At 42.0% G+C, this 23,554-nt stretch overlaps 3 protein-coding genes across 8 annotated transcripts in view; 2 read left to right on the top strand and 1 right to left on the bottom strand.

The window, feature by feature from the left end:
* Nucleotides 1-458: 458 nt before the first annotated feature.
* clic2 (chloride intracellular channel 2) lies at nt 459-5,722 on the bottom strand. The gene is made up of 6 exons (XM_024429577.2): nt 5,453-5,722; nt 3,239-3,348; nt 2,293-2,418; nt 2,098-2,201; nt 1,594-1,775; nt 459-1,309 (listed from the first exon to the last, which is right to left on the bottom strand). Exons 1-6 carry the CDS (start codon nt 5,504-5,506, stop codon nt 1,148-1,150), a joined length of 738 nt encoding a protein of 245 aa, XP_024285345.1. The 5' UTR covers nt 5,507-5,722; the 3' UTR covers nt 459-1,147.
* Nucleotides 5,723-11,342: 5,620 nt separating this feature from the next.
* On the top strand, nt 11,343-21,308 carry si:ch73-335m24.2 (protein eva-1 homolog C). Of its 2 annotated transcripts, XM_024429574.2 has the most exons (8): nt 11,343-11,549; nt 18,060-18,262; nt 18,578-18,701; nt 18,963-19,115; nt 19,504-19,647; nt 19,809-19,886; nt 20,019-20,102; nt 20,414-21,308. In XM_024429574.2, exons 1-8 carry the CDS (start codon nt 11,438-11,440, stop codon nt 20,806-20,808), a joined length of 1,293 nt encoding a protein of 430 aa, XP_024285342.1. In that variant the 5' UTR covers nt 11,343-11,437; the 3' UTR covers nt 20,809-21,308. The 2 variants fall into 2 exon arrangements, with proteins under 2 accessions (XP_024285342.1, XP_024285344.1); XM_024429576.2 differs by lacking the exon at nt 20,019-20,102 and having other exon boundaries at nt 11,345-11,549.
* Nucleotides 21,309-22,295: 987 nt separating this feature from the next.
* The window catches only part of ocrl (OCRL inositol polyphosphate-5-phosphatase), a 37,600-nt gene continuing 36,341 nt past the window's right edge, over nt 22,296-23,554 (top strand). For 2 of the 5 annotated variants that reach the window (XM_042325599.1, XM_042325600.1), the window contains exons 1-2: nt 22,296-22,622; nt 23,315-23,397. In XM_042325599.1, coding sequence (XP_042181533.1) covers nt 22,578-22,622; nt 23,315-23,397 — 128 coding nt within the window. In that variant the 5' untranslated portion in view covers nt 22,296-22,577. The remainder of the gene's footprint in view (nt 22,623-23,314; nt 23,398-23,554) is intronic. The other 3 variants (XM_042325604.1, XM_042325603.1, XM_042325602.1) reach the window with 3 other exon arrangements.

The following is a 23,554-nucleotide window of genomic DNA, read 5'->3' on the forward strand; positions in this document are numbered from 1 at the left end:
CATAAAAATTTTATAGGCCAAACCGGTCTTATGGTCTGACAAACAGCTCAGCCACCTTCCACCGCAGATGTGGAAGGCCGATATCGGGTGGATTGAGATGCAGCCCATGCAAAAAGAGATCTCTAGCTTATTAAACAGACTCATTTTGATGGGGATATTTATGTTAGTAATTATGTTTCTTAGATTGACGCACGGTGTGTCAATAGATTTAAGGATTAAACACATTAGCTGTCAACTTACTTAAATTGACAAATTTAGAAATACACAGTAAATAAATATTTAGGGTAATCATGCAACATAAATCAGATATGACTACATACAGTATATATGGATTTCTTTGACATGATCAGCAATGGTTTCTGTGTTTCCTTTTTACACCCACAAGGGAGCAGCAGAGTCCTAGAGATTTACACACACACACACACACACGCACACAAACACACTCTCGAGGGTCAGACTCATGAAATATATTTTATTTTAGTTCACATCATAGTTTGAAAAAACTAGAATCAGGCAGGTGTAATGTATTATGGTAAAACATTTGACCTAAACTTATTTACATGATAATTGACTATTCTTTATGGTAATCATGAGCAACTGCTAAAATAGATTTTATATCACTACATTCAATCACACATGAACATAATTAGAATACACTCTTATGGTCTTATACATTCTAATTTTATGGGTGTTCAGGTGAAAAAACAACATTTGTGAAAAAAAAAAATATATTTACACTATGGACAAAGAAACACTTAGATAAACAGTCAAATTGCACACTTGGCCTATTTAGTGTGGTATATAATGGGAATTGGCAGTATAATTACTTGAAATAAACATCATACATAGACCTTAGTTACTGTAGCAGCCTATTAGTCAATTGTCTGTAAAACACAAGGCATTTTAACATAATGCACTTTAATTAAGCGGGTGTGAACTTCTGTACTGATTTGATTTCTCCTAGAATGCCTATCGATTTCAAAGGCATCCTGATGCAGGATTGACTTGAGATACTTTGATAATGATTGCTGTGGCCTCCCAAAAATGTGTTATATTTTTGGGGGGGTGAATGAGTTACCATTTCCATGTAAGGTAATAGTAAAAGAGAACATGTTGTGTAATGGTTGGTTAAAAGTTGGTTATAGGTTTACAGCCTCTTATTGGTCACGTCCAGGTAAGCCTTCTCGATCTCAATGTTGGCAGGGCAGGTCTGACTGAACTCCTCCCTCTCGTAGGCATTGTTCAGGTACCTCCAAACACCGGTGAACTGGGCCGGGATGTCAAAGTCACAGTACTTCTTGGCAGCAATCTATCATATAAAACAGAATACATGGGAAAACTGTTGAATTGTGAGACACTATAAACCATAATAGTCATGTTACACTATTTAAATAATGAAGACTGGAGAACAAGGACGGAGAATGTTTATTCCCAATGGTTAAAAATTAAGTTACACTTCTCTCAGGATTAGAAAGTAAGGACGGACCCTGTCATTGCGTAGGTTGTGTTCTACACTTCATAAGACATGCCTAATACCAGAAAATAATCAAATTCGTATTGTAAACTGTTTAAGTATGGACCTATTTGTCTCACCTTGATGACGTGCAGCTTGGGCAGCAGGTTGCAATCTGCCAGCGTGAGATGGTTGCCATCCAGGAACTTTCTCTTGGAGAGGGCGATGCTTTCTCTGGAGTTGTGGTCAATCTCTTCTGGGACGGGGGAGTTCAGGTAGAGATCCAGCCGCTTGAACTCCCGGAGCAGCGCCTTCTCTTGGACTATGGATTGAGAGAAACACAGGCATGTATATCAGACATATATTATATATCTATAGCCTTAGAGGTGTTCCTTATGGGCACCTTTCCCAGATCCAGATTAAGCTTATATATTGGGTTGAAAAATCGCTTTCAATTGAGATTCTCCATTGAGCCTGCTTTTCATGGCCAGGATTAGGCATAGTCTGGTCCCTAAAATTCACATCAAACCAGCATTTCATGAAGGCATACGCCCATAGCATGTATTCCGTTGAGTACGTATTTTCCATTGCCTCATAAGACATGGACTAATAGATGAATGTGGACTGACTGTAACTTCACTTACAAGTAGTGTTGGCTGGGTTGTTCTTGATGAAAGCGGAGAACTTCGCGAAAATGTCCGCACCCACGTCAAAGGACTCTTTGTTGACTGGGCTAAGGTGTGGATACCTGAAGGGAGGGAGATGAGATGAGCCTGAGTATGAATTTGTTTTGAAGAAGGTCAGTGCATTTCACTTTCTTTAATATAATAACACTATACCTGGGAGGGGCCAGTGTTTGCTCCAGAAACTCCTCGATCTTGATAAAGTCTGTCTTGAGGGTTCCGTTGTACAGGAGGAACGGAGGGTTGGTCCCTGGTGCCAAATCCTTCAGCTCTGCTGGCTTCCTAGAGTGTACCAGGGCAGGGTTGGGTGGAGAGGTGGGTAAAGGGGAGGGAGAAAGGGAGTAGACAGGGTCATATATGTGATCCTTCCAGCTTTATATCAATAGATACGATGTCGATCATTCAGCGACACAATCACAATGAACACAATGGTTATCAAGCCATGTCAAAAATCCAGTGTTGGCATTCTTGATGAATGATTCCAACAATGCCCATGATTCAGTAAGTAAAACACACTGGCATGGGAGTAGCTAGCTCAAAGGGTGCATGTTGTGTGTTTTCTTAATCACTCAGTTATCAGCATCCTTTCAACGTTTCCTGATCTTATTAGCTCACTGGTAATGGGCCTGAGAAATTCACACGGGTTAGATTAAGAAAATATGTTTGTTCAATAACACACGGACCATTCTGCTATTGCTTTAGCCTTGCAAGCACCGCCCTCTATCCCCTCTCTGTATCACAACCCATTGAGTGTTACTTTTTCCCTATTAAACGGCTTGGTTTCTGAAAAACATCCTTGTTCTCCCTCAACTCTTAATAGAGCCCTGCGTGAGTGAGGGTTTTGTCTAGAAGGGATAATGTTTATGTCAAAATTGACTTTTCGTAGCAGGTTAGGACAACTCATGCAGTTGGTTAGGAGAATTAATATAGCAAGTTAGGGTCATTAGGTTAAGATTAGGGAAACGGTGGGGGTTAAGGTTAGCTAAAATGCTAAATAATTACATTTTTGAAGTCAATTTTACATAATCTAGACATGACCCTGTGTAAGGGGATCTTTAAACAGATGCACAGGAAGTGGAAGGGTGGGAGGCGGGGGGCTTACTTCCTCATGTCAACGGTGGTAACGGTGAACTTGACTCCTTTCAGCCACAGGACCATGAAGAGCCTCTGGCAGAATGGGCAGTTGCCCACGTTCTCTCCATCGTGGCCAGCCTGAAGGACAAGCAGCATTAATAATTGGGTTTAGGTTTGGTTATAGGCTGGTTCTGTTTGTGCTGTATTGCCAACTCCTTTGGTCATTGTCATACCAAAGGAGTTGGGGTGGTAGGGTAGCCTAGTGGTTAGAGCGTTGGACTAGTAACCGAAAGGTTGCAAGATTGAATCCCCGAGCTGACAAGTTCCTAGGTCGTCATTGAAAATAAGAATTTGTTCTTAACTGACTTGCCTAGTTAGATAAAGGTAAAATAAAAAAGTTGGCAAGACAATATTAACATATCTCGGACTAGGCTAGTTTACCAGTAGTATATTTCATAGACAGCAATATACGATAACTGCCTCAAACACAGAAGACTCATGGTCACATGTAAGAAAGTGCCCTTTCCAAATTCCAATAGGTTTATGTTGACATTGTCCATGTTATCCATTACAGTAAGTCCTGATCTCCAACCCTATCATGCAATTCATATTAATCTCATGTCATGGCAAAAGACACAAATATACACACTTGTAGTGGTGGGAGTGGCTGGGGTATTTTAGGAGCTGCTACTTGATAGAAAAAAGCAGACATTGTGTTGGAGAGGAAGATAACGGTAGATAACGGCCTCTGGTATTGAGAAACAAATTGAATTGTTCACTCACTGTTGTACGCAATTTGATTTTGTGTGTGTGTGTGTGTGTGTGTGTGTGTGTGTGTGTGTGTGTGTGTGTGTTTTAAGCAACGCTCCCCACACAACCTGACAGAGTTTGAGAGGATCTGCAGAGAAGGAGGTGAGAAACTCCCCAAATACAGATATGCCAAGCTTGTAGCGTTGTACCAAAGAAGACTCAAGGCTTTAATCACTGCCAAAGTTGCTTCAACAAAGTACTGAGTAAAGGGTCTGAATACTTATGTAAATATGAAATATAAAAAAAAACGTTTTTGCTTTGTCGTTATGGGATATTGGGTGTAGATATATATATATATATATATATAATAAAAGTAATCCATTTTAAAATAAGGCCGTAACGTAACAAAATGTGGAAAAGGTCAAGGGGTCTGAATGCTTTCCGAATGCACCGTGGCTTCACTTCCCTTTTACCAAAAATCGTTGTCTCACAGACACCCTTCGGCTCCCCCGCCAAAGGAAGTAGGGATACATGGACATGCCCAGAGTTGCGGAACAAACACCCTGAGATTTGACGTGTCCCCTCACGAGGAAAAGGGGGGATCTGGCGCCGAAGGGGTGGATTACGTTTCTGGGATATGACTTCACATAGAAACATACGTGTGTATGTGTCTTCTTATTTGATATTTTTGTGTGAATGTGCGCATGTGTAGTAGAGCATGTGCATATGTGTCAGTGTGTGGGCGTGTCTGTCTCATCAGGGGCCAGGGGTCTCCAGCGTCCTGCCAGCACCTCCTGGGCATGTGGTGATAAGGTGGCTTCCAGTATCTGGCGTCATTACCCAGGGATAAAGGCCACTCTCACTGTCACTGAGGAGTGTATGCTCAGACACACACACAGACACACAGACACACAGACACACAGACACACACACACACACACACACACACACACACACACACACACACACACACACACACACACACACACACACACACACACACACACACACACACACACACACACAGACACACAGACACACACACACACACCAGCCTCCAAGGCTTTACGTAACCCTAGATGACGACCGTTCATGGAGTGCCAACCATTGGATTGATGGTGCCCATAATGAAGATCTCTGACCCTCTACAATGCTGAGGGCTGATAAGTGAACTACAAATCTTGGTCACATTCCAGTTTTTACCAATCCTGAACACAACACTACAAGTATTGAGCCCTTATTTGAAACAGAGGCTATGGCTGAAGTAGCTGAAGCTTACATTACAGCTTGATTTTGTATATTTCATTTGCTTTCACATGAAACACTTTTGAGGTATGTTTTTCTGTATTTCAATCATCACATAATTGACATATTTTTACATATTGTTGAAATAATAGACATTCATAGGCGGTATGTTAGAATTAATACAAATTCTTATTATTTTAATTTTAAACTAAAGGAAACACAATACTAAACTAAACACAATACTGACCTTTATGAAGAGTTCAATAGTCGGGTCTTTGTCGGAGTTCTGTCGTAGTGCCATTTTGTCCAAAAGCTGTGTTGTGTGCCAAGTTCAGAAACGTTTTTTTCCAACAAGTGTCCTCAGACCCAACCAAAACCTCTTGACACTGAATACTCCAAGTCCACTGAAGTAAAACCTCACTATGCCCTTGAGTCTGCTATATATCTGTGTGCTCTAGTGTGCTGGTTTATATATGGATCTTAGGAGGCAGTGTAAGACCCTTGTGGCTGGCATGCTTCATGAGGCTATCACTGTGAAAAGTCAGAGGAGGGGGTGGGTCCAGAGGATGGGCGTGGTCCTCCCTTATATAAACAGTGCCAAGCTCTCTCTATGAGGAGAGCCTAAAATAGGTTCTATTATTTGTCAGTTGATAACAGTTAATCAGACAATGTAGACATATAGTTTCACCATGTGACAAAAAAGCTGACAGCCATCATATTCCCCATACTGACAGTATAGCCATATTTAATACACTGTTTTGATGATTTGTCACACTAGTAACTAGTGGACACTTTCTACTTTTTGGCTCGTCCTTACAAAGCATGTACTGTGTTGGAATATACTGCGAACCATTAACACCTCATTTGATTTGGAAATGTTAAAACACAAGTGGCTCTCATCTGTTTGAGCAAGTGATTGCTTTGGTAACTGGACTTCCAGATGAGGATATTTTGTGATGAGACCCAATTGTGCATGAGAAACAAATATATATATATCACACATTTTTGATGCTGTGTTATGGTAAGGATTTCTGGAAAAAAATTCAAACATTTGCGCAGAATTGCCAGTAACCTTTATGTCACGACTTCCACCGAAGTCGTTTCCTCTCCTTGTTCAGGCGGTTTTCGGCAGTCGGCATCACCGGTCTTCTAGCCACCGTGGATCCATTTTTCATTTTCCATTTGTTTTGTCTTGTTTGCCTACACACCTGGTTTCAATATTCCTAATTTATTGTTGTGTATTTAACCCTCTGTTCCCCCCATGTCTTTGTGTGGAATTGTTTATTAGTAAGTGCTTGTGCACATGTTACTGGTGAGCGTCGGGTTTTGTACCCATGTTTGTTTATTTCGTTATGCCGTTGATTTTACAAGTAAACTGCTTCGGCTATTACCTAGTTCTGCTCCCCTGCATCTGACTTCCCTGCCACCAGTTACGCACCCCTTACACTTTTTTTAACCTTTATTTTACTAGGCAAGTCAGTTAAGAACAAATTCTTATTTTCAATGACGGCCTAGGAACAGTGGGTTAACTGCCTGTTCAGGGGCAGAACGACAGATTTTGTACCTTGTCAGCTCGGGGGTTAGAACTTGCAACCTTCCGGTTACTAGTCCAACGCTCTAACCACTAGGCTACCCTAAGACTACACGGTTAGCTACTTTAATATAAAACTAAGATCTACGACTGTTATCCCTGTAAAAATACATCTGTGATAAAGCGTTTATTTAATTACATTTTTTAATATGCCAGGAATGCATGATATCTTGCCAGCAGTAGGAACTGGCTGGCATGATTTTAGTGAAATCACATGGGTGTTTGTGGTTAATGTTGGTACTTGGTGAGTCACAGGGGAGGTGGAGGCACGGGTCATTGTGTCATGATGGGAGAACCCCTAGCCTACATCCCTTGGGTAGAGGGAATGGAGCGGATTAGTTTTGCTTTCAGTTACCATCTGAGGGTATAGTGGTGGAGGGGGGAACTTTAAGAAAACCAAAAGGGTTTGTCCATAATCCATAAATAGGCACAAGTCCGTAGCTCATCGAATAAAGCAATGATCAAATCAAATCAAAGTTTATTTGTCACGTGCACCGAATACAACAGGTGTATTCACCTTGCAGTGAAATGCTTACTTACAGGCTCTAACCAATATTGCAAAAAAGGTATTAGGTGAACAATAGGTAAGTAAAGAAACAAAACAGCAGTAAAAAGACAGGCTATATACAGTAGCGAGGCTATAAAGGTAGCGAGGCAACATAAAGACACCGGTTAGTCAGGCTGATTGAGGTAGTATGTACATGTAGATATGGTTAAAGTGACTATGCATATATGATGAACAGAGAGTAGCAGAAGTGTAAAAGATCTGCTGATTATTTGTGAGGACATAGGTAAATATGAACGAACCAGTCAGCACGTTATCAATGACAATCCATTATAATGCAGTTATCATAAGCATGTATGATCTCTTCTCATTTAATCAGGCCCGTACATGCTTATAACAAATAAAGCATTAAAACTGCGGGGTGTTATATTATTATATCTACAGTACATCATATTCTAGATGCAAATTCATTGATTTAATTTGATATGATTGCCACTTTACACCTCCCTGGAGACCAGGTTTTAGTTCCACTGTTCACTGAAGTGTGTGCATCTGTGAGAAATCAGTTGACAGTTGCAACATCTGCCGGGGAATTTAGTTGCTCCAGCTGTACATACGTAAACCCAGTATAAATAAGTCTAGGGGGGAGTTCACCGATTTCTGACATCTTTCAGCAGTGTGGAGACAGCTCATGAAACACATGCCTTCCGAGGGGCTAAAACCTTGATAAGACAAGGAGTCCAGGGACAAATGACTGAACAATATGGACCTCTGCTCAGTGTACTTCTAGTCTCAGATATATAGTATCTGCCGCCCCAGGGTCTGATGGGTATTTCCATCACAGAGGGGGGAGGATAAAAAGCAAACGCTCGACATGGAAACTCCCAACAAATCCTGGAAATGAGACAAATAACCCACAGCCAGAACAGGAAATTAGCCAGCATGGAGAGTAACAAAGCATCCTCTACCAATGAAGAAAGAATAGGAGGTCATGCCATAGACATCAGTAGAGGCTGCGGAGGAGAGGACGGCTCATAATAATGTCTGGAACGGAGCGAATGGAATGGCACCAAACCATGTGTTTGATGTATTTGATACCATTCTACTCATTCCGCTCCAGCCATTAACACGAGCGTGTCCTCCCCAATTAAGATGCCACCAACCTCCTGTGATAGACATAGGCGGAGTTCCCCTACAGGACTTAGTCACTGCCTTGACACTCATTGGGAGGTGTTCTGGATTTCAACGGGGCGTATGTTGGATCACTTGTCAAGTTAAAATAACTTAAGGGAAAGTTGGAAATGTGGGATCAATAGGTTTTCTCAATAGGATCAAAAAGCAGGGATTTGTATCTATCCAAGCCCCTATGAATTCCATCTGAATTACTGTATCGCTCCAAGAGTGTCCAAGAGAGTGACTCATCTCAGAATTGGTTAACCTTTAGAGCAGGGTTCCCGAACTGGCGGCCAGTGGGCCGAATTTGGGCCAGGGATGGTTTCATTTGGTCCTCCCAGGTTTTCTGAGCAAAAAAAAAAGAAGATTTTTTACATTTTCATTGTTGGACATAAAACACCAGGATATCAGCTCCAAGTGATTTTAATAAAATGAATGAAATCTGTTTCAATTATTCCCACGCATAATAGAGAGACGTGATCGTATACAAATGTAAGCAACGTTTGAAATGATTATGTTTTAGTCAAACATTATATCGGTTTGGGCTTCTTGCAGTCAATTTGCAGTCTACAAATGATTTGTAATTCTGTTCTGGCCCCCTGACCATCCTCTCAACAGAGTTAATAATCACTGCTCTAGAGTTATGGAGGGAGTTTGTGTTTGGGAGGGCAGGGCTGATAGTAATTTCTGAATGGCATCCAGTGTTTGACCATGAGATCTCCTACACGATAAACAACTATCTGATCTTATCCGAGAGAAGCCAATCCTCTCACTGATCCTCACTCTAGTTGGCGCAATTGTGAACCTACATACCAACTGAGTTCACCAGTTTTATTAATTGATCAATGTTTGGTTGCTATGACAACTGCACCGAGTGGCGCTGATAGCTCAGTTGAAGCATGATGGGTTTGGATCCCATGTGCATCACATCTTTTAAACATACAGGTCAGTGGAGGCGGCTGAGGGGACAACGGCTCACAATAATGGTTGGAACGGAGCGAATGGAATTAAGGTGCCACCAACCTCCTGTGATACAGGCATGCATTTCAGTTGCCTTGAATAAACCTGTCTCGTAAAAAGACAATATTTGTTCATTAATGTGTTTGCAACACTACTGTTATTTGATATACTACTTACTATTTACTCAGCACACAACCTTTCTTCAGGTAATGTCCCTTTCCTAGTAAATCATTTTTTTGGACCAGGATAAGAAAAATGGAAACAACAGATATGTCACAAACCTATGGAGCAATGAAACAAGTATTAACATAAACATCGTGACAATTATGTGTGATATCTGGAGTGTTACTGGAAAAGCAGAGCTGGCTGGAAATGTGTTACTTGCCATTGACCTCTCTCTTCCCCTTCCACAGAGCAGAGGGAAAGAAAAGGCCTATCTCAGGGAGACAGACAAGCCATATCTCCATTAGACACACAGCATCTGGAAGTGAGCCCCTCTGGAAAACCACCTCTTTGAGGAAGTCCCAAATGGCACCCTGTTGCCTATATAGTGCACAAATTTTGACCAGGACTCATTACAAGTAGTGCAGTATAAAGGGATTAGGGTTCCATTTGGACAGAGGTGTGAAGTAACTAATTACAGCTACTCTCGTTACTGTAATTGACTAGCTTTTCCGAGTACTTATACTTTGAATATTTTTGAAAGTCAGTCATTTTACTTATACTTGAGGAAAATTGCATTATAGTAACAGTATTTCTAGTTGAGTAGGATATTTTAGTACTCTTAAAAGATACATTTTGTGAGTGAGGGACTGAGTGAGTGAAGGAAAGAGTGTGAATGGGGGAGTGAGTGAATATCGGAAGGGACCCTGGACAAGTAACAAGTAACCGAGGGGGGAATGAGGGATTGAATAAGTTAAAAAATTCGACATGTTTATTTATGGAGTCTGTATATAGAAGTACTGTATGTAGAAGTCTGGCAACTTTGTTTATTAACTTTATTTTGTATATATTTTTTACCAATACATCTTCATTGCTTTGAATGTTTAAGTTGACAAATGTATATTTTTTGTATATTTTTGACAAATCCTTTGTTTTCACGCACCTTGCTGCAACTCATAAAATAGATTAAAACGTAGTTCCTACTGTACATACATTTTCTCTCATGTGTAATGACGTTCAGGTAACCTTCGTGAAATTAGCTAATTATCAAGGTCAATGTTTTTATTTTAAATTACTTTTGCTCTGAGTACTTTTAAATTAGTTACTTTTTAATTTGAATGTATAAAAAAAAAAATTGACACCAGTAATTTTACCTCTACTTGAGTATAATGTCATTAAAGAAACAATAGTCCTACTTGAGTAGGATATTTCACTACTCTTTCCACCCCTGCATTTGGAATGCAGATAACCTCTTTGTCTATATGAACAGGACCCTCCATGTTGACCAGTGGGCTGCTGGGGGTCTTGATTCGGCCGTTACACACGCAGGGTCAATACATGTTATCACACACCTAATAGCTGTGTTGAGCTTATTTATTGTCAATAACAATAACATAACATTGGTCACTTCTTATATACAGTAGGTTGATAGTTCTCACACCTTGGATGGTAGGTGATAAACACACAAATGGACAAAAATGCTTGCATGCACACCCACAAGCACATGCATGCACACATGCATGCACAATTGTATGTATGTATACGCACACACACACACACACACACACACACACACACACACACACACACACACACACACACACACACACACACACACACACACACACACACACACACACACACACACACACACACACACACACATACACACACACACACACACACATGCACACACAACAGTCAGCTGATCCTTTTGACTGTGAAAAGGGGGACTGTTCGACGGTCAAGACAATGGGTATCATTGACCACTCGCTCACGGTCAGTAAACAGCCAAGCAGCATCGCATAGTGATAAACCCCACTGGTGGTGTGTAATATAGGATGGGCACCATGACAGTCCCATGGAGCTTCTGGAGGTCCTGCTGGTATCTGTCCCTCTTCCTCATCCTGGCTCTGAACACGCACAGTGCATGGTCCTCTCCAGATTTCTCCGGTAAGTGTGTTTTCGGCCTTTGTTATTGCTGTTATAGAGAAAAAGTGGAGAAAATAGATACTGGTATGGCTCACTCAGCACTACATGCTGTGTAGAGAGGAAGCCTACGCAAGACACGAGCAGCATCCCAAATGGCACCCGGTTTGCTCACAGGGCTCTGGTCAAAGTTGTGCACTATGTAAGGAATAGGGTGTCATTTGGGACGGTACATTCCCTGATTTATCTCCTGGACATCCTGTTCCAACAAACAGTGGCAGCGGTTCACTGTGAGAGACAATTGTCAGGGTTAAAGCACCCTGTCTTCCTCATTGACAATGATGTCATTATAATAACCATTATAATTCTGAAAATATAATTATTGTTTAATTCTCCACATATCACTGATAATGGCCATGCCATTATCTGTTTCAATACACATATCAAGCAAACAGAATCTAGAATTATAGGCCTGAGTAATAGTATTTTTTTTGTAGTTAAATAATAATGACATTGACACCCGTTTGAGATGATAGCAGTGATACACACTCAGTGGTCAGTTTAAGTACACCACCCCGTTCATGAAAATGGTTTGCTCATACAGACTATATATATATGCTATATAAAGCAGGCAGACAGGCATCAAGGCATTCAGTTACTGTTTATTTGAATGTTACAACTGGCAAAACGAGTCACCTAAGCGACTTATGGTATGATCGTCGGTGCCAGGCGTGCCAGGCATGCCGGTTCCAGCATCTCAGAAATGGCCTGACTTCCTGTGCTTTTCACCCACGACAGTGTCTAGGGTTTACAGAGAATGGTGCCACAAACAAAAAGCATTCAGTCAGCGGCAATCCTGTGGGCGTAAACAGCTCGTTGATAAGAGGTTTAAGGAGAATGGTAAGAATGGTGCAAACTAACAGGCGGGCCACAAACATACAAATAACGGCGCAGTGCAACAGTGGTGTGCAGAACGACATCTCAGAACACAAAACTCGTCGGTCTTTGCCACAGATAGGCTATTGCTGCACACCACCACACCGGATTCCATTCCTATCAGCTAAAAACAAGAAGAAGCAGCTCCAGTGGGCACGCAATCAATAAGACAGAACAATTGAGGAGTGTAAAAACATTGTCTTGTATGACAAATCCTGGTTCCTGTTGTGTCATGCTGATGGCAGTCAGGATTTAGCGTAAGCAGCATCAGTCCATGGCCCCATCTTGCCTGGTATCAATAGTACAGGCTGGTGGTGGTGGTGTAATGGTGTGGGGAAGGTTTTCCTGGCACATGTTAGGTCCCTTGATATTAATTGAGTAATGTTTCCATGCCCCGAAGAAGTCAGGCTGTTCTGGAGGCAAAGGGGGGTCCAACCTGGTACTAGATGGATGTACCTAATAAAATGGCCAGTGAGTGTATTTGTGTTGTCCTGGTTGCATATTCATTGATGAATGTCAGACACTTGCATGACAACAGACAGAGATGTTACATGATGATTTGTTTGGACAAGATAGACAGCCAGTCCATGCAGGGTGACCACTACTGACCAGTGTTGCCTTTGTCTGGGGCTTGTCATTATCACTCCATCTCTATATCTGACCATTACAGGGATCAACATCTGTGTATGGGTGTGAGCAATGAGCTGCTCTAAGAATAGCACATTGTGAGGGAGAGACTGGTACTGCCCTACCGTGGCTCTGCAGAGCTGCATAACATTGGGGAACACAAAACAGACCCAGCCAGGAAGAGACAGACAGGGGCCAGGGCATAGACATAGAATGACTAGAAAGGACATTCATTCTATTTCTATGGCCCAGGAAATCGTTGTGACAATAAGATGAGTCCAGATCCAACAATAAAATAAGATAATAAGATAATTTCCCTTTATGTCAACATTTTGTCCATTCTAGGAATTCTATTTTCATGGATCCAACTCTGTTATGAACTCTGTTATCCTATGTGTTTGTGTATCATAGCACAACACTGCTCAGGAGAGCTACTCCCAATGTTTGGGACACAACCCTCTTGTAACCAGGGCTGGGTGACCATGAGTACAATGACACAGTACAATGACACAATGTGTCAAACTGTTGCTTCACAGATGAAGCCTAGTCCTCATTTAAGAAGCATTTTCAATCAAGGGAGATTCTCCATTAAAAGGGCTTTTTTGTCCAGGATAGGCTTCGTCAGTGTCAGGTAAACCGGCCAAGATGGTCTATCAAATCAAATCAAATTAATATATGAAGCCCTTCTTACATCAGCTGATGTCTCAAAGTGCTAAAACCCCAAACAGTAGAAGCACCTGCATTACATGAGATGTAATGTAATTCCATTGTTAAAAGATGATGACTTAGGAAAAACAAACTCATTCTGTGTTTAGTCAATTATTTTATTTGTATGGCAATTGATTTATTACTAACTCTACTTTATTTGGTCTTGGTTCAACAAGTCAAGTGTATCAAGCCCTATATGGCTTCTTGAATGTGAGGTCATCCTTTATTTCTTAAATATGTTTCATAAACTCTGAACAGCTTGTCAACTAGTAAAAAGCTGATTAAAACCACTCCCAGAAGATTAGATACAGACTTCAGAAAGTACACTACATACACAAACGTATTTGGACACCCTATCAAATGAGTTGATACGGCTATTTCAGCCACACCCGTTGTTGACAGGTGTATATAACATTGAGCACACAGCCATGCAATCTCCATAGACAAACACTGACAGTAGAATGGCCTTACTGAAGAGCACAGTGACTTAAAACATGGCACCGTCGTAGGATACCACCTTTCCAACAAGTCAGTTTGTCAAATTTCTGCCCTGCTAAAGTTTCCCCGGGTCAACAGTAAGTGTTGATATTGTAAAGTGGAAACATCTACAAGCAACAACAGCTCTGCCACGAAGTAGTAGGCCACACAAGCTCACAGAACTGGACCGCCGATTGCTGAAGCACATAGCGAGTAAAAATCGTCTGTCCTCGGTTGCAACACTCACTACCGAGTTCCAAACTGCCTCTGGAAGCAATGTCAGCACAAGAACTGTTAGTCGGGAGCTCACAAAATGGGTTTCCATGGCCGAGCAGCCACACACAAGCCTAAGGTCACAATGTGCAATGTCAAGTGTTGGCTGGAGTGGTGTAAAGCTCGCCGCCTTTGGACTCTGGAGCAGTGGAAATGAGTTCTCTGGAGTGATAAATCACCATCTGGCAGTCCAATGGACAAATCTGGGTTTGGCAGATGCAAGGAGAACGCTACCTGCCCCAATGCACTGTGCCAACTGTGAAGTTTGGTGGAGGAATAATGGTCATCGACTATTTATCATGGTTCGGGCTAGACCCCTTAGTTCCAGTGAAGGGAAATCTTAACGCTACAGCATACAATGCATCTAGACAATTCTGTGTTTCCAACTTTGTGGCAACCGTTTGGGGAAGGCCCTTTCCTGTTTCAGCATGGCAATGCTCCCATGCACAGAGCGTGGTCCATACAGAAATGGTTTGTCAAGATTGGTGTGGAAGAACTTGACTGGCCTGCGCAAAGCCCTGACCTCAACCCCATCGAACACCTTTGGGATGAATTGGAATGCCGACTGCGAGCCAGGCCTAATCGCCCAAGATCAGTGTCCGACCTCACTCATGCTCTTATGGCTGAATAGAAGCAAATCCCTGCAGCAATGTTCCAACATCTAGTGGAAAGCCTTGCCAGAAGAGTGGAGGCTGTAATAGCAGCAAAGGGGGGACCAACTCCATATTAATGCCCATGATTTTGGAATGAAATGTTCGACGAGCACATACTTTTGGTCATGAAGTTTATTTACACCCCTCAATCTTTTCCACATTTTGTTGTGTTAAAATTTATTCAATTTAGATTTTTTTTTATTACGCTGGCCTACACACAATACCCCATAATGTCAAAGGTAATTATGTTACTAGAAATGTTAACAAATTAATTAAAAAGGAAAAGCTCAAAACGTCTTGAGGAGTCAATAAGTATTCAACCCCTAAGTTGAGGAGGATAGAGTTATCTGTAAGGCCCCTTAGTGGACTCTTACTCCAAAACATGCATCCTGTTTGCAACAAGGCGGTAAAGTAATACAGCAAAAAATGTGGCAAAGCAATTCACTTTTTGTGCCGAATACAAAGTGTTATGTTTCAGGCAAATCCAAAACAACACATTGTTGAGTACCTGTCACGCCCTGGCCTTAGTTATCTTTGTTTTCTTTATTATTTTGGTTAGGTCAGGGTGTGACATGGGGGATTTATGTGTTTTTACCTGGTCTAGAGGTTTTGTATGTTTATGGGGTGTTTCCTAGTCTAGGTGTTTATGTAAGTCTATGGTTGCCTAGATTGGTTCTCAATTAGAGGCAGGTGTTTATCGTTGGCTCTGATTGGGAACCATATTTAGGCAGCCATGTTCTTTGGGTATTTTGTGGGTGGTTTTCTTCTGGCATTGTACCAGATAGGACTGTTTTGGTTTTCACATTTGTTGTTTTGGTATTTTGTAGTGTTCATGGTTTTTTGTCTTTATTAAACATGTTTAACACTAACCACGCTGCATTTTTGGTCCTCTTCTCCTTCAATGGAAGAAAACTGTTGCAGTACCACTCTCCATATTTTCAAGAATAGTAGTGACTGCATCATGTTATGGGTATGCTTGTATTCGTTAAGGACTGGGCAGTTTTTTTTAAGTTTAAAAAAGAAATGGAATGGAACGTAAACGGAACCTAAAACACAAGGCCAAATCTAGAGTTGCTTACCAAGAAGACAGTGAATGTTCCTGAGTGGGGGAGTTAGTTTTGTCTTAAATCTGCTTGTAAATCTATGGGATGACTTAAACGGTTGTCTAGCAATGATCAACGACCAATTTGACAGAGCTTGAAGAATTTTCTAAAAAACATTTGAATATTGTACAATCCAGGTGTGCAAATCTCTTAGAGACTAACCCTATCACACCCTGATCTGTTGCACCTGTCCTTGTGCTTGTCTCCACCCCCCCTCCAGGTGTCGCCCATCTTCCCCATTATCCCCTGGGTACTTATGTGTTTTCTGTCTGTTTGTTGCCAGTTCATCTTGTTTGTTCAAGCCTACCAGCGGGTTGTTTCAGCTCTTTTGCGTGTCCTCCTGATTTTTGACCTTTGCCTATCTTGACATGTTTTCACTTTGACATTAGGGGCATTGTGTATAGATGGGTAATAAATACAAATACATTCAACCCATTTTGAATTCAGGCTGTAACCAAGCAACATTTTGGAATAAGTCACAAGTTTATTGGTCACATACACATGGTTAGCAGATGTTAATGCGAGTGTAGCGAAATGCTTGTGCTTCTAGTTCTGACAGTGCAGTAACAACTAACAAGTAATCTGACAATTCCACAACAATTTCCTCATACACACAAATGTAAGTGGATGGAATAAGAATATGTACATATAAATATATGGAGGAGTGATAGCTGAGTGGCATAGGCAAGATGCAATAGATGGAATAAAATACAGTATGTACATATGAGATGAGTAATGTAAGATATGTAAACATTAAAGTGGTATTATTTAAAATGACTAGTGATCCATTTATTAAAGTGGTCAATGATTTGTGTATGTATGTAGGCAGCAGCCTCTGTGTTAGTGATGACTGTTTAACATTCTGATGGCCTTGAGATAGAAGCTGTTTTTCAGTCTCTCGTCCCAGCTTTGATGCACCTGTACTGACCTCGCCTTCTGGATGGTAGCGGGGTGAACAGGCAGTGGCTCGGGTGGTTATTGTCCTTGATGATCTTTTTGGCCTTCCTGTGACATCGGGTGCTGTAGGTGTCCTGGAGGTCAGATAGTTTTCCACCGGTGATGCGTTGTGCAGACCGCACCACCCTCTGGAGAGCCTTGCGGTTGATGGAGGTGCAGTTGCTATACCAGACATTGATACTGCCCGACAGGATGCTCTCAATTGTGCATCTGTAAAAGTTTGTGAGTGTTTAGGTGCCAAGTCAAATTTCTTCAGCCTCCTGAGGTTGAAGAGGCGCTGTTGTGCCTTCTTCGACACACTGCCTTCTTCACCACAATTTGTCCGTGATGTGTATGCCAAGGAACTTAAAACTTCCACCTTCTCCACCACTGGCTCGTCGATGTGGATAGGGGGGTGCTCCCTCTGCTGTTTCCTGAAGTGCATGATCATCTCCTTTGTTTTGTTGACGTTAAGTGAGAGGTTGTTTTCCTGGCACCACACTCCAGTCAAGGGGTATGAACACTTTCTGAAGGCACTGCATGACAAGTCACTGCATGACACTGCATGACTGTTTGAACAGTGTTATGTTGTACTGTTGGCAGTGCCTGCCTCTAAAATGTAAAATCAATTACAGTACAATATTTTGGCATAATAATCCCCGTTCTTGCTTAATAGGGCCTATTTCTTTGAATTATTTTCTATGTGCATTTTCTGCTCCATTTCTTGAGAAGTGGTGGATTTGATCAAAAGCATTTGACAGTTGTCAGTTTGATCTTTGAGGTCTGTCTTATCCCCATGTATACCTTCTGTTCCTTTTCAGTGTACCTCCACACAATACTAAGAAACCACACTGCTCATGCCTGCGATGGAGACACCCTTTCTATCAAGTGTCCCTCCAGAACCTCTGTGTCCGTCCTGTCAGCATTCTACGGACGTCGTGTCCCCAGCAAGAACTTATGTCCCCCTGCAAACACAAACATGACTGAGGACAACACTGGATGCACTTCCACTGTTGCTATCCAGGTACAGTATAGTAATTAGCCATACAGAGTTGTCCTCTATTACTGACAGCAAAACAGAAGCCAACTTATCAGCAGTTAGCTCCACAAGTTGATAACTTAAGAACATTGGACTCTTCACTTAAATAATATGAATCACAAACTGTTAGGACTTACTACAGCATTGATTGAATATGTTGTGGGTTTGAACCTGGGTATGCCTCAAGACTGTCTGCTGAGCTAAAGCCTTCTGATGAGTAACCTTGCCTGAGACCTAAGGACTTGCATGTAAATGTGCATATTTTTCTCACACTCAGACATTGTTGTATTGTCCCTGCAGAAAGTGGTGTCGGAGTGTCAGGACCGGCGTTCCTGTCATATACCTGTCATTAGCCCAGTGTTTGGTCAGGACCCCTGTCCCCTCACCAGCAAGTACCTCATAGTGTCCTACAAGTGCCGCCCAGGTGAGACGAGTCCACAGGGTTTGATTGTGTGAGGGTAACACAAACTGTCCTAAAGTGTGGTTGTGAATTTAGGAGACAAAAGATCTTGAATAGTACTCCACAACTGAATACATCAGATACATCAGGAAATGTATTATCGGACACTGAATTCAATTGGTCTGTTTCTATTTAACTGAATAGGATAATATCTAATTCTATTGAAATATACAGTATTATACAGTAAGTTTGTCAGTGATCGATACTGCTGTTTTTATCTTTCAGAGCACCACCGTACTAGGTTGGTGTGTGAAAACGAGAGACTGAGGCTGGTGTGTAAGAATAACACTGTCCTGGCTATCTACTCGGCTACATTTGGCCACCTGCTGCATGGGAGTCCCAACTGTCCTCAGGAAACTGCACCACAGCCTGACATGGGTCTGAAACCATAGTCATTGGTGTGAAACAGGGAACTAAAGTGTCATCTAGTGGTCAAATACTAGGATAAAAATAATGTGCATTTATCAGTACATAATCAATAGTGTGTGTTACTATGTTACTTACTACAGATGAGTAACACATGAGTAGGTATAAGGTACATGGATATACCCTTGACCTATGCATGTTTTCAACCTCTATAGCCTACTGTATATCAGAGTCAGACCAGGATCAAATGCCTATTTTAAATACTTGTGCTTGATTAAGGTTGGAGTTTATACTTTAGGGACTAGTCCTTTTGCTTGTTTGTATCAGACTATATCAAGCACAGCTCAAGTATTTGACTTATTTGACCCACATCTGATCAGAGTATACATCTATCCTTCAGAGTGTCTGTCACCATCTGCCCTGAGGAAGGTGTCACGCAGGTGTCATGGCCGAGCCAACTGCTCAGTGCTGGCTGACACTCAGAACTTTGGGGACCCATGTTTTCCTGGCACCAGGAAGCACCTGAGAGTGTCCTTTACATGTGGTATGTGACTAGAAGTCAAAGAGCCACAACCATGTGAGAGACACAAACATCATGGTGTCTATAACCCACAGTTGAAGAAATTGTTTTCATGGACTCACCAGATTACTGAGAAAATGTTTCAGGAGAAATTGATCAAAATGAACCCTCTTTTGCCTCACCAGTTCCTCGATATCTCTTGGAGGATGTGCGACGGAGTGGATCAACATCAGACCCTTTCTTGATCTCAGACTACACACATGGTAAGACACCTACAAATACATGTATCCAAATAAATGTAGCTAGCTCAGCTACTAGTAGTGCAATTAGGTCGGTGGACAATATGATTTGCAGCCGTTGGGCAGAAGGCACAGTAAGTCCCTTCTCATCTGCAGGAGGCTGGTATACTGGGCCCGGCGTCATCAGGCCTCAAAACGTGCTTTATACCAACTCTCTGGAAATTTTTGACAAAATGCTGGGTAGGTCTATTGTTTTCTGTGTGCATGTAGGCTGGTTACTCATTAGCAGGGCCTCTTTGTACTTTATATAATATGCCTTGTCTTACTTAATGATCAGCAGGCACCCATCATTAGCCTGGTCCCAGATCTCTTTGTTCTGTATAGCTGTAGGATTTGGCAAGACAGCACAAATAGATCTGGGACCAGGCCAACCAATTGTAACTATCTCGATTGTATAGCTGTTAATATAGGCTTTGTCTTCTATCTATTTCTCATTGAGCAATATCATGCTAATTTCACCCCAGACTAGTGTGTCATCCCTCCACCCACAGGTCTTCCAGAGAGAGTGGCCCTCTACTTTGTCTCAGGGATCTGCGCTGGTCTAGTCTTCCTGCTCTGTCTGTTCGGCCTGCGCTCCACCTTGGTGAGGGACGTCAAGGACTTGGCAACAGAGCTGGGGGCTGAGCTCAAGGCCAGCCGCAGACCCCGCCGGGAAGTCATGGAGGACCAGTATGACGACGACACCTCTGATGCCTCCTCCTTCCGCCGCCTCACACAGTCCTACCGTGCGGCGGATATATTTAGTCCAGCGACCATGACGGTGGAGATGGTGGAGAGGGAGGGAGAGGAGAAGGAGATGCCCAAGTTCGGAGACATCTGGCCCCACAGGGACTCCAGCCCATACGCCATCCATAAGATAATAGGGAATAGAATAGAATATCCATAAAATAAAAGCCTGCAGTGCCCGAGACTCCACAGGAGTAGAGTAGAATAGAATCAAATTGAATAGACATAATATAAAGGCCAGCAATGTCTGAATATCTATAGGTATTTTATTGTATTCTATACTACACACAAAATAAAAGGCCTGCAATGCCTGAGAATCCACAGGAAAGCTTGTGGGAACAGACAGCAGCAACACATTAATCATAGACTGAAAATGAATATTTAGTAGACATTATTTTCTTGTAATTTCATGTTATCTATCTTTCCTTAATGTACGTTTTATATGATATGGTGTCCTAACCTCATTATATTCAGATAACTGGAATGAAGCACACACATAATAACAAGTTCAACATGTTTTTGGTTGGTGGGTTTCAATAAACGTGACTTTTTGCCTAGAAGTTTGGGGAAATGGTAAGACAATTTCAATTGCACTGAGTCAAATCAAATGTTTATTTGATTTAGGCCTTTTTTGTACCATTAAATTCCATCTATTGGTGATCTCCATGTAGCCTACAGTAAACTGTCCAGTAGATGACGCCATCCTCAAGCATAGTGTAGGTCCAGCTCACGCTATGGTATACAGACCTCCATTGTTCTCACTGTTTTTCCTCATCCACGTTATTGATAATCTTAGTCCAGGTAAGAGATTAGTAGCTGGAAACGTTTTTGAATACATGGATCCAAGAGTTTTGTCAGTGTAGTCCCTAATTAGGTACTGTATTGCCCTGATACAGTGTAGAGGGGCTAAAGGGTTTTTGTGGGCTCATTCCTGATGGTATGATCAATTCACACACGAACAGGCTTTATGAATATCATAATGATATTCAATTGACTGTTCTGATGTAGCCTGTTTTCTTTTCCCGGACGACCTCGTCCCCACTGCTCTGGAGAAAGTATCCGTGCGCAAATGCTGCGAAGCGGGGAAGTTCACATGAGTGAATCTGTAACCAAATGTTGTACACAAATGGTCGCAACGCAAGTGCCGAGTTTTCGGGTCTATGTAGCCGCTGGATGGCTAGCTAGCCTGCCATTGAAGAGGGGAGAAGACAGCACCGCAGACAAGGTGCCACGACGGAGGAGTTACTAGCAATATAATGGCATTCTTATCAAACCTAGGTAGCTAATTATGCCACCGGCATGTTGATTAGCACAGCTAGCACGCATTCTCCGTGTGCGTGTGGATGACACATTTTAAGACAGGACCAGTCTAGCCATATGAACATAGCATGCAGCCTACCTCTTGCAACAATTTATTGAACCAGCCAAGCTAGACTGAAAATTAATATTTAGTAGACATTATTTTCTTGTCACTTCATGTTATCTTTCCTTAATGTACGTTTTAAATGATATGGTGTCCTAACCTCATTATATTCAGATAACTGGAATGAAGCACACACACAGACTAGCCTGCCCTCTCATGATTGCGGCTGGTTCCTTATTAGTGGTGTTTAAACTGCAAGAGGACAGGAGCTAAGGCTGTCTGGTCAGAAGGAGCCCAGGCTATTGTCGCTAGATAACTCGCTTGGTAACCACACGGCACTGGCTGTCAAGTGGTTGATGGTGGAATTAGCTAGCTAGCTACCTAGCCTATTGCAAGCTTAGCATTGCCCGCCCCCCGCCCGCCCGCAGCTGTCACCCGGAAGGCCGCGGGTCAGGGGTGGGCCCGGGGATTGAACAACTTTCCTTGCCTAAAACGTCTGGATGGACCCGAGTAAATATAGCTAGTTCCCTATAACTACCATACGCGTGTATATTATATAGCTGAGAATGGATTCCTCGTTGGCCTTCGGACGTGACGAGCAGTGTTTGGCAATATCCTTTTGAAAGTCTGTGCCATTTTTTTTTGTTCTGCTTTTAAAACCTAGCTAGCGTAACGCTAGCTAGCCAACGTTAGCTTCCTGAATATTGTCCAACTGTGTAGGTTCGCTTGCATTTGAATGTAAATTGAAACAGGACAGTTCGTGTAGCTAATACTGTCTTGCGGGTCAAACGTTTGGGTGTGCTACTCTGAACATGTCAGATGTTTATTGATTTGATAACCCATTTAGCCTAGTTACTAAACTAGTTAGATTGGAATGCTATGTTCAGAAGTGCATGCCAGTGTTGGTGGAATGCCTACAGCCAAACGTAACTAACGCTTGCTTATTTTTGCTTCAGTTTCTAAAACAATGTAGCTATCAATGTAACCAAATAACCCATTGCTTGGCCCATACAATCTAAGGTAATGATGCCTTACTCTTTGAGGCTTGTGCAAATGTACTAACTTTAGTTAACATTTTGTTTCTTTAATAATACCACAAGCATTATAGGCTTTAGATACATTTGAAGAATTTCACAACAGCCTTGAGTAGACAGTCTTGAATAGTTAGTGGCTAAAATATTTGTTCACAAAATCATAGTCAATATTCTGGTCTTCTGTTCAAGCAGGGACACAGACTAGCCTGCCCTAGTCTGTGTCCCTGCCCTCTCATGATTACTGCTGGTTCCTTAATAGTGGTGTTCAAACTGTAAGAGGACAGGAGCTAAGGCTGTCTGGTCAGAAGGAGCCCAGGCTATTGTCGCTGATTGAGTGCTCTGGGGAGTTTATGTAAGTACTAACAATAGAGAACTCATTGTCTGAAATGTAATGTTAATTCATATCTAGGGCTGTTGTGGTGACCGTATTACCGACCACCACACCGGCAGTCATGAGTCATGACCGCAGTCAAATTCCACGTAACTGTTGAGTCATGGTAATCTCCTTT

The sequence above is a fragment of the Oncorhynchus tshawytscha genome, linkage group LG08, assembly GCF_018296145.1.
Source record: "Oncorhynchus tshawytscha isolate Ot180627B linkage group LG08, Otsh_v2.0, whole genome shotgun sequence".
In the NCBI taxonomy this organism is placed as follows: domain Eukaryota; kingdom Metazoa; phylum Chordata; class Actinopteri; order Salmoniformes; family Salmonidae; genus Oncorhynchus; species Oncorhynchus tshawytscha.

Coding starts and splice junctions, on each gene's coding strand:
- clic2 (XM_024429577.2), bottom strand. CDS start 5,506: ATGGCACTACGACAGAACTCCGACAAAGACCCGACTATTGAACTCTTC. Junction 2,419..3,238: donor ACCACCGTTGACATGAGGAA/GTAAGCCCCCCG, acceptor GGTACACTCTAG/GAAGCCAGCAGAGCTGAAGG. Junction 2,202..2,292: donor CAAACACTGGCCCCTCCCAG/GTATAGTGTTAT, acceptor CCCTCCCTTCAG/GTATCCACACCTTAGCCCAG.
- si:ch73-335m24.2 (XM_024429574.2), top strand. CDS start 11,438: ATGGGCACCATGACAGTCCCATGGAGCTTCTGGAGGTCCTGCTGGTAT. Junction 19,648..19,808: donor GAGAGTGTCCTTTACATGTG/GTATGTGACTAG, acceptor TTGCCTCACCAG/TTCCTCGATATCTCTTGGAG. Junction 19,887..20,018: donor GATCTCAGACTACACACATG/GTAAGACACCTA, acceptor TCTCATCTGCAG/GAGGCTGGTATACTGGGCCC.